Genomic DNA, 11,251 nt, shown 5'->3' on the forward strand with positions numbered 1-11,251 from the left:
AAAAAAAAAAAAAAAAAAAAAAAAAAAAAAAAAAAAAAAAAAAAAAAAAAAAGAAACTCCTCTCCACTATTAAACATTAAAATGTATCCACATGCCACAGTCAATATAATTAACATAAAAACACAAATACTGAGATGCAGTTTACTGACATAATGTTTTGCTTTGGAGACATTTAATTAGACATGTATTATATTCAATTTTGCAGTTTTCTTTTTGTATTTTATGAGTAGCAATTTTTAGAGGGAAGGGAAAGGAGGTCGCAGTAATTTTCAGAAAGTCCTAAAACCTCATATGCCCTACACATGGTGCACATAGACCAGGGGAGTCCAATCTTTTGGCTTCCCTGGGACACAATAGAAAAAGAATTGTCTTGGGGCCACACATAAAATACAGTAACACTAATAATAGCTGACGAGCTTAAAAAAAAAAAAAAAAAAAGAAAGAAAAAGCAAAAAACCTCATAATAATGTTTTAAGAAAGTTTACGAATTTGCATTGGAATGCATTCAAAGCTGTCCTGGGTGACATGTGGCCCATGGGCCACGGGCTGGATAAGGTTGAATAGCCTATAATGAATACAATGTTTCTACTTTTTTACATAGTTAAGCAGCATGATTCACATTAAGAATGTGGAATAAGGTGGTATGACATTAAAATTCGTATACTTAATTACCTTCTCAAAGTCAAGGCTTTGAGGCACAGTAGCAAGAACTAACCTGAGCATGTGGGCAGCATTGAAGACAACATCAAACTCTGTGCTGTCTAGTTCAGCTGCTTTTTTTGCCATCTCAGCTGCTTCTATGAGACGAGCTTCTTCCAGAAGAAACTGACCTGAAAAGTATAAAAATCAGTGAGCTTCAACTCAGAAAATCCCATGAAACAATAAAGCTGTTATTAAAGAAAATAAGTACAGTGGTAAAGGTGATTTGAAGCTAAAATTTAATAATACACTCATTATTTAGAGATTATTTATATGACTTTTGCTTAATTATGGGACATTTCAATGTTTCTATTTGCTAACTTAAACATTTTTTTCTTAAAAAGAAATCATCTATAGACTATTCAGCAAGATATAAGATGAATACATTTAAAGCTATATTACAAATATGAGTTGAGCTGATTCCCACTGTCAGTACTTTAAAACAGCTCCTGTCTCTGATGCATATATACAAACAGGCATATTCACATAGACAAATATGCATTTATTATATTTAATATTAAATTACTGATAAACATAGGAAGGTAGGTTAAGCATTAATTTACTCAATTAGATTTAATAATAATTATAGAATAGATATTATTTATTCCAACAAGTTCAGATATGTGAGATTACTTTCAGGTTAGCTTTACAAGGTTAGAATTACTGCAGACAGAGTCACAGAACTCTTTCAACTGTACCTCAAGAATTATTACATAATGCTATCCCCGAAACATATTGTGAGGGTAAAGAAAACAAAAGTTAGGCCCAATTTTAATGTCATAAATATACAGAGACAACAGGCCACTTTTTAAATAGAGATTGAACAGTAACAGTACTAATGCTAAGCCTTATCTGATATGGATATTCAAATAAAAACCAAATTAAAGGATGGCAAACATATGCTGAAGCCATCTATATAGTTGCCAGGTTTTTCAAGTTGTGGTCTAATTATTATCTCTTCTGTTTGAGGTTTCATGTTTGTTTAAAGTTCAAGAATTTAGAAGTACTAAAATAGTTATAAAATGATTAGTAAGTTCTGAGCTGCAGACAGAAACATAAAACTTTAAAAATGTCAAGAAGACATATACATAGCCAACAAGCATGTGAAAAAAGGCTCAATATCCCTAATCATTAGAGAAATGCAAATCAAAACCACAATGAGATACGATCTCACACCAGTCAGAATGGCTATTATTAAAAAGTCAAAGAATAACAGATGCTGGCAAGGTTGCAGAGAAAAGGAAAGGCTTATACACTACTGGTGGGAATATAAACTAGTTCAGCTTCCGTGGAAAGCAGGATGCTGATTTCTCAAAGAACTTAAAACAGAATTACCATTTTACCTAGCAATCCCATTATTGTGTACATACCCAAAAGAATAGAAATCATTCTACCATAGACACATGCATGTATATGTTTATTGTTAGCAGTATTCACAATAGCAAAGACCTGGAATTAACCTAAATGCTCATCAATGGTAGACTGGATAAAGAAAATGGGGTACACACACACCATGGAATACTATGCAGCCACAAAAAAGAATGAGATCATGTCCTCTGCAGTAACCTGGCTGGAGCTGGAAGCCATAACATGAAGCAAACTAACACAGGAACAGAAAACCAAAAACCACCATGTTCTCACTTGTAAGTGGGAGCTAAACATTGAGTACACGTGGACACAAAAAAAGGAACAATGGAGACAAGGAGCTACTCGAGGGAGGAGGTTGGGAGTGGGGAGATCAAAAAACTGCCTCTTGGGTACTGTACTTATTACTAGAGTGATGAAATAATCTGTCCCTGAGCCCTATATATTTACCTACATAACAAACCTGCACATGTATCCCACATGTATACCACACATGTGTAATCTGTATGTGAACCTAAAATAAAAGGGAAAGATAAAAACAAAAAAAATAAAAATGCTAAATGCTCTCTGGTGGCTAAAAAGCCCATTATTTACTGTTTATTTAATGAATATTACAAATTGTCTTCTAACCCAAAAGACCATTTCTTAAATAAAAAAGAAATACCTCTATTTTAAGGATTTATAATAAACCATAGCTGGCTGGGTGTGGTGGCTCACGCCTGTAATCCCAGCACTTTGGGAGGCCAAGGCAGGTGGATCACCTGAGGTCTGTAGTTCGAGAACAGAGTGGCCAACATGGTGAAAGCCAGTCTCTACTAAAAATACAAAAATTAGCCAGGTGCAGTGGTGGGTGCCTGTAGTCCCAGCTACTAGGGAGTTCGAGGCAGGAGAATTGCTTGAACCCAGAAGGCGGAGGTTGCAGTGAGTTGAGACTGCACCACTGCACACCAGCCTGGGCGACAGAGTGAGACTCTGTCATTCATTCATTCATTCACTCATTCATTCATTCATAAATAAATGCCACTGCTTGCATTTAAATATGTCTAAATTTCAATTAGTAAACAATGATGAGTAAAGGTAAGCCTATGATTATAAAGACTTTTTGTTTTTTTCAAAAGCAAGTGACAAAATTTTAAGACTAGGACTTGGAGATCACTCAGCTATTTCTACAAAAAGTTTCACATCACTTTCTTAAGTTTGTCGCCTAACATTCTGTGCCTTTCTTATCTCCCATGACAAATAAACATTAATTCTTGGGTTAGAAAATTAAGGAAACAGAATTATAAATAAGTTACATTTATAAATAAAAAACGTTACTTATGAAATAACTGCATATGCTAACTCTACAGATACAGATATGAAATGAAATTCAAATATATGGTGCTTTTTTGTATATCAGTAAAATAAGAATGAGATAATCTGTGGCATACTGAAATATTATTATCTCCTCATATATAGCTTCATAAAGGTTGCCAGGCTAACCGTATCCTTCAGATAGTTGTAGTTATTATAGACTGCTTTTAAATAAAACACAATATTAATTACTACTTTTATTCAAAACATAATATTTAACTAAGCAAATGCATTAATAAATACATTATTTATGTGGTATTTAAACAAAGGATAATGTAGGAAATTATTAATTGTTCTTTTCCTTTACAGGCAGCTATTAACTCTGAAATGTAATCTATATTAACAGCTAGAAAAACGTAACAATTAATTGAATAATGAAGGTTATTTTCTTGAAATTCATTAGACTGTAGAGAGAACAGAAGATTAGTTCTGGTTAAAAAAGAAAAAGAACATGGTATCTATTTTGTACATATGGAAAGAAAGAAGGATATTGACAAGTCATCTATATGGTGAAGGTAATGATATCCATAACAAGGGATCCCTTTACAAGCAATGTCCAGGGCAAAGCCTTTGAAGCTTTAGCAACGCCAAATGCATCTTGGCTGTTCAACAACAAAAAAAGGAAACATCATTAATTTTGTAAAATCAAATTAACTTTTTATCATCATTTAATAATATTTCTTTATGCGTTAAATTAGCTTTGCCATGCAACATGTGCTTTGTAAACAATTTCCAAAAACTACATGGAACATATAATTTTAGTACAGTAAATGGTGACAGAAAAAAATTCCCATATGATCATTTTATAACTGCAAAATTCATTTACCATATTAATATTCAAAAAAACAATATCACAACACATCAGTTAGTTATCTGGATATTTTCCTCTATTCTGTTCTCAACAGGCCACAAATCTCAATTGTCCCACATTAGTGTTCTGCTATGTGATAAAGGCACAGGACATTATGGAATCTGAATCATCTGGCTGGTACTTTTTAAACTGAATTTGAATATTTCAAACAAAGGTGAAGGTAAATTATTATTCTGCTCTGCTACATTACATTGAAATATAGCCAAGAATTGATGGAAAATAGAGCAATAAACATTTCAAATACATAGAACTTGTGTTTGTACAGGGAACTGTTTGTACAGGGAAACAAATAGTAGGTTTCTTCCTAAGAACTACTCCAAGAATTTAAAGTGATATGTTATTGGGGCAACAATAAGAAAATTTTCCCTTGCCTCTTCTGGAAGACTTTACCTCACATCACCCCTCTCCCATCAGCTTTATCTATTACTACTTCCACCAGACACTAGCCCTTTCAAACTATTAATTGGGCTTCCCACAGTGGAACCTACTGCTTCCCATCTTTGTCTGGAACTTCCAACCACCAAGATCTCCCAGCCTCTAAGTTTGTCCCATCCCAATCTCCAGTTCTGTCTTGCCTACCTATTGTAAAAAGACAGCTTTCATTTTTATGCCCAAAACATTTCCTTCTTAGTGATGCCTTCTTAGGCCAGTTTCCAACCGTTAGGATTGCTTATGATTTAGGTTCACTGTAATATAATTTGCCAACTAAATAGAGCACCTAGAATGGTAAAAGGGAGTATTAATTATGCTGAAGCAAGGGTAGAAACCAGAATTGTCCCAATATGGCCACCCCACTTATAGCACATGTGGCAGAATGTGGATCTCAGTCCTCTCATCTTAATTACTACTGGGAACAGAACTACTCGTACAATCAGGCATTGAATCACTGCTAGCAGAAGTAATAAATATGGCAAGAAAGACAGGTGGTCTTCCCTGAAGAAATTACTGTGAAGCCTATCAAGACTGAGAGAAGCCCCAAGTTCCAGTGAATAGGAACAGCTAATGAGGCTAAGGTAGTGCAGGTATACTACAAGGTAGAGCAGGTTTACTACAAGGTAGAGCCAGGACTAAAGGAAGAGAAACTCGAGTAAGGCAGGCACTTTGGGGAGTCCACCTACACTGATGGATTCTACAGGGCCTGCAAGGTTACCTTTTTTATTAGTCTCTAGCTTTAGAGTACATCAGAATGACCTGGAGGGCTTGAACTAAAACAGAGAGCAAGGCACCATCCGCAGAACTTCAGATTCAGTGGGTTTGGAATAGCGCCTGAGATTTACATTTTTAACAAGTTCCCTGGTGATGCTGATGCTGCCAGTTCAGTGTCCACACTTTGCGAATCAGTATCTTATGTGAAAAACAAAATAAATGTTTTTCACCATACTCTGGACTCTACTGACATCTGGGATTAGCTAGCAGGCTGAGTTCTTCTGGTAATCAATTGCATCTGGCATTGTGGCAAATTCGTATGGGTCTACAGCAACCTCAGTTTTTGCCTTCTCAGAAGAATGAATTCGACAGAGGGGGATAAGGCAGAAGGAGATACTGAGGCATGTTTTAGAGCAGAAGTGCCAGTTTAGTAAAAAGCTTTAGAACAGTAATAAAAGGAAGGAAAGTACACTTGGGAGAGGGCTAAGTGGGAGACTTGAAAGGCAAGTGTGCGGCTTGACCTTTTGACTTAGGGTTTTATAGGTTGGCATACTTCCGGGGTGATGGTGTTACTTCTCCCCACTAGCACAACTCCTGAGATCTTATCAGGAAGGTGTTGATCACCACTTTCAGGTGTTTTCTATGTATCAGGAGCCAGCTTCCCCTCATGCCAGCTGTGAACAATTACTACTTTAGAGAAACAGTTAAAAACTGCCTGACCATCACCTGATGGTTGCCAGACACTCCTGGTGTGTGGGTGTGGGAAAGAGCCCTCTCCAGACCTATTCATAAGCGACTAGCTATAACAGCACTGTCTTCCCTAATCATGGGGCTTAGGTGACTGGTTTATACATATGTGTATAGATAGATACATGTGTATAAATAAGACATATTCATTGAATATCAGTTTACTTTCTAAAAGTCATTAAAATAAGGAAAGGTAAGCCAGGCATGGTGGCTCATGCTTGCAATCCCAGCACTTTGCGAGGGCGGGGTGGGCGGATCACGAGGTCAGGAGTTCGAGACCAGCCTGGTCTCGAAACCACCGTCTCTACTAAAAATACAAAACTTAGCTGGGTGTGGTGGCACGTGCCCGTAATCCCAGCTACTCAGGAGGCTGAGGCAGAAGAATCACTTGAACCTGGGAGGCAAAGGTTGCAGTGAGCCGAGATTGTGCCATTGCACTCCAGCCTGGGTGACAGAGCTAGACTCCGTCTCAAAAAATAAATAAATAAAAATAAAATAAAAAAATAAGGAAAGGTAAAAGTTTTATCCTTCACATAGAATAATAGATTTCTGAGAAACCACTTCTTTTTCATATACAGCAAACACATTCTATGTATTTGATAATTGAGTAGAATTACAAATAAAAAAAAGCACAAACAGCGTAAGCAAAATTTATTTTGTTCTCATGAGTGTACTGTTGCTACTACACTTTATTTCTTTGGTTGTAATTTGTCTTACCCAAGCTTATTATCACCTTAATTATCACAAATTACAGGGGGAAAAAAAATGGGATGAGAAATTATTTTTTAAAGTAATTTGAGTAGAGCAAAACAGATGATATAAAATAAGGAAGCATTCTCTAAAGATCCAGAGACAAAGAGCGTAAAAGTCTCCTCATGGGCTAACGTGGGAAAAAGGAAACAGCAATTGTTTTGTATTGAACTGTTTCAACATCAGAGTAATACCATTTCTTCTCTGGACAAATCTGTCGCTGAACCATTTAAAGTGCTTAGTAGATTTTTACCAACATTTCAATATGACAAGCTTGTGAAGAGCAATCTTTCATTAACTCCTGGATTTAAAAGGCTGTCTGCAATGTAGAAATCCATAAAAATGTAAGCTGGCCTTAAGCCATAGGCTCAAATCCTGCTTTGTAAAAATTCTACATATAAACTCCCTAGATTAATCGTGACTGGCATTTTTTTCTAAAATATTATCAAAATTCACTGAGGATCAATGCAACTAAAGAGCTAAAACAATCTGTAATAGGTGTTATCATACAATTCTCTTTAGAAAAAAAATTCATATATATCTTTAAAAATGTTCAAAATCAAATAAGAATATTTTTTATAAAACAACTATAAAACGGCATTTGCATTAAAGTAGTTATCTTTGGAAGATGACATTTGATCATAGAAATGTGTCCAGAATCATCTGAACTCTACTGATACCATTCTGTCTCAAGCCACCACATCACCGTGGATGACAGCAATAATCTCCTAAATAGTCCCCATACTTCTAGAAGGTATTCTCAAAACGGCAGTCTGAGTGATCTTGGTTAAATGGAAATCGGATTGTTGTTCTACGGTTGATCCAAGAATCAACGCTGGCCTACACAGCTTGCTATGATCAACACGGGTTCTTCCCCACCCTCTCTTACTGTTCCTGTAATACATCAGAGGAAGAATGGCTCCTGGTTCAGAGTCTTTTCACTCACTATTCCCTCCACCTGCAATGTTTTCCCCTAGATATCTCAGTGGTCTTCTCTCTTACTTACTGGCACACTCTGGGGATTTAAGAAATGCCATGTTCAATGAAAGGACTGAACCAACTAATATTAATAATATCTCTATGTGGTTCTCATCTTCAAGAGCAAGCTATCCAGCATTTGTCAGCAGAAATGTTTCTATTTATATTTCCATATTTTGCAGTGATTTTAGGCAGAGCTGCAGCAAATGGCCATGCATGCTTTCCAAAGGTGCCATTCATAGTGAAGTTTCTATGAATGGTGCTTTCTGGACTTGAGCAACATGGTGGCCCTGATGTTAGGACTCTGAATTTCCTTTGGAACACGCACAAAAAATTCAGATATCACAAAGGTATTTTAATTTCAGAACAATTCAAACTATGCAATTTGTCTAATATGTATTATATGGTGTTGTATTGTGACATAAATTCAACAGACTGGGACAGAAGAAGAAATAATCTGAAAACAGAAGATAGTTTCTTTCATGGGTTAATATACCCCCCAAATTAATATTGTGCCTACTATACACAAAATATGGTAGTACTTGCAGTGGGCATACAAAGACAATCACAATATTTATCCTTGAAGAAGTTCCATTTTATTAGAGGAGAGAGGAGATTACAGAGATAGTTTAACCCCAAAACTCATATAAACTGGAAAAGGTGTGGGGTATCACAGGCTGAATGCATCATTTCTATTTCTGAATGGAGGTAATTTTGGTTTGGCTTTGTTCAACCAGCAGCCAGATCATGAAACAGAACATTGCCAGCATCCCAGAAGCAACTATCTGTACCTGGGGACTTTTCAAAGATTCCGACGATTAGAAATGGGGAAAAGCCACGATGGAAGTAATTGGGCTAACTGGTTTTAGTCACATCTAGTGGTAACAGGATGACTGCATAAAAGGGAATTGAGGCAAGTCATTTATGGGGTGTTTTACTAGAAGAGGGTAGTAACACTTCTGGTAAGAGAGGGTTGATGATAATGCAGCAGTCAGGCGTTAGACTAGTTGTAGGTAGGGGATACTACTAAAGAGAGGTAGCTTGTTAATGCTAATTCTGTCTGAGATAATTAAAATATGACGGGGCTCGTCTTTTTTTGCCTCTCTGAGAGAAGCCTTGCTGAGTGTCTTTTCTCAGTCACCATGGCATTTCAAATATGCTTTCACTCTCAGACTAATTTCTCTAGCCTTCCCTTTATTCATTTTGTTGCTTTGTGTTTTATGTCCTTGGCAGCCTGAGTGAGTAAATGCTGGTTTTGTGAGACAGGCCTAATGTGATAAATGTGCCACAGTTACCAGCCAAGAAAACAGGTGGCCTGGTGAACAAGGAAAAGATACCCAAGAGATCAATCTGGGCTGCTTATTGTGAGACTGCGAGGCCCTGGATTTGTTCCTAAGTGAACATGAGACCAAGAATTTGTCCTGATTTGGACAGGTGGCAAGGAAGGTGTCTAGTGCGAAGAAGATTAGAGAAACAGAAGGCCAGGGACCTGCGCTCAACTGGAAAGGAGGTCAGGAAGGTTAGAAGTACTTTACTGAATTTATTTCTCCCCTGACTCTTTCCAAAAGGGTTATGGAATGCCAGGAAACCATTGAGGGAGTTACGATGAGTGTCTGACAGGGTGTGGGAATTTCTTCAGGCTAAGAACAAGAAGGGAGACTGGGGAGGAGGTGAGAAACTATAAGGGAGAGAGAAGGAATGCGGGGAGGGACAAGGAATAGAAGGTAATGCAATTTCATCATAGGTTTAAGTGATACACAGATTCAACAGGGATCAAGCTTCAAAAGAGAAAATAAGTTCACAATGGGTTTCAAACTATCGGCAAGGTTTTATCATCTAAAGAGGAAGAGAAGGATGCAACTAGATGAGGAATACAACTTCAAAGACCCAGAAGTAAGCATCACCATTTATAGGATGGGGTGCATTTTACACTAGGGAGTTTTAGGAAAGAGATAAGACAGACAAGAGGACTCAAACACATTTTCTGAGTAACTAAAGAAAGGAGCCCATTCCTCTGAGCCTAAGTTAGAGCAGTAATGAGAATGGAGAGAGACAGCTCAAAGAGCCCAAACATCCTTTTCCTAGGAGAGCTCCAGATCTTCTCACTGTGCTCGCACACCATCTCAATGGGCTTTTCTGATACTCATTTCAAGATTGTCAAGCAAAACACAGAATAGTTAATAGCAGGGCACACAAGCTTTGAGATAACTGTTTTAATTAAGGCAGAAGAATAAATTGCAAACAAGGATCTCAAAGTGGATTCGCTTGCCGAGTCAAAATAGGTAAGACTGGAAAACTGTTTCTCTTCCCGCTCCACCAACGTGTGTGTGTATGTTCAATTTATCTTCACACAATACACACTTCATAGACACTACGGAGTTCACCAAGATGAGCCATGTTGAGATTTGTAGCTACAGAGAAAAGCCCCTGTGATTTACCCAGTTAAGTGAGCATGTACTTATGGAAATAATGGAATAATGGAAACAATCCATTATTTTCCCTTAAAGAACTGTTTAGACTGTTGAGCACAATGTCTACTCTCCTGTTTGTAAGGTTATTTATAATCTTCCGTCCTCCTGCAATTATTCCCTTTCTCTGATCTTTTGTTTACATGTAAAGAGGTATACAGTCCTCTTTTCTTAATCCTAGGTTTTACTGTATCTCTTCTTCCCTTAATTTGTCCCTTTATTTATACACCTTATTCAAAATTTTTTCATATTTTAATCGTTCTCCAGAATATTTTATCATTTTAAAATAATAATTCCCCATTGTCACAATTCACTGAGCATTTATTATGTGCTAGTTACTTTATAAAACTGTAAATAAATCCTTACAACTTTAGGCCATAGTTATCCTCTCTAGATTATGACACTGAGGAGCAGAGAGTGCAGCACAGGCTACATCATGCTCAGGGAGATAATCTGCAAGTAGGGCTGGGTGTGCCTCGTTCCAAATTCATGTCACTGTTAAAATCTATTGCACTGTCTACTCCCTACGTTCACGACTTAATTAAGTTCTTATCATCTTGCCTTTGTGGCTTCTAAAGTCCTATAAAAGAGAGATTCAAAAGAAAGTATGCTAATTTTACATAACTGTACATCTCCTTAGCAAAGCATGACCTAGTTATAAACATTTTTTTAAAGTGGATTCTATTTTCATACACAAAAAAAGGGGCACAGACGAGAAAATGGAAGTTGAAAACTAACCAAAGGCCAGTCTACCCTTCTTTATTCATTCTTGTATTGAAAAAAAGTTGATTGGCCTGGTGCGGTGGCTCATGCCTGTAATCCCAGCACTTTGGGAGGCCGAGCCAGGCGGATCATGAGGTCAAGAGATCGAGAC

At 37.0% G+C, this 11,251-nt stretch overlaps 1 protein-coding gene across 6 annotated transcripts in view; it reads right to left on the reverse strand.

Moving 5' to 3' along the window:
* The window catches only part of TMTC2 (transmembrane O-mannosyltransferase targeting cadherins 2), a 466,566-nt gene that overhangs the window by 88,569 nt on the left and 366,746 nt on the right, over nt 1–11,251 (reverse strand). For all 6 annotated transcript variants that reach the window (XM_017871703.1, XM_017871700.1, XM_017871704.1 and 3 more), the window contains one exon: nt 716–830. In XM_017871703.1, coding sequence (XP_017727192.1) covers nt 716–830 — 115 coding nt within the window. The remainder of the gene's footprint in view (nt 1–715; nt 831–11,251) is intronic.

Source organism: Rhinopithecus bieti, unplaced genomic scaffold (assembly GCF_001698545.2).
Source record: "Rhinopithecus bieti isolate Rb0 unplaced genomic scaffold, ASM169854v2 scaffold_5023, whole genome shotgun sequence".
Classification (NCBI taxonomy): Eukaryota; Metazoa; Chordata; class Mammalia; order Primates; family Cercopithecidae; genus Rhinopithecus; species Rhinopithecus bieti.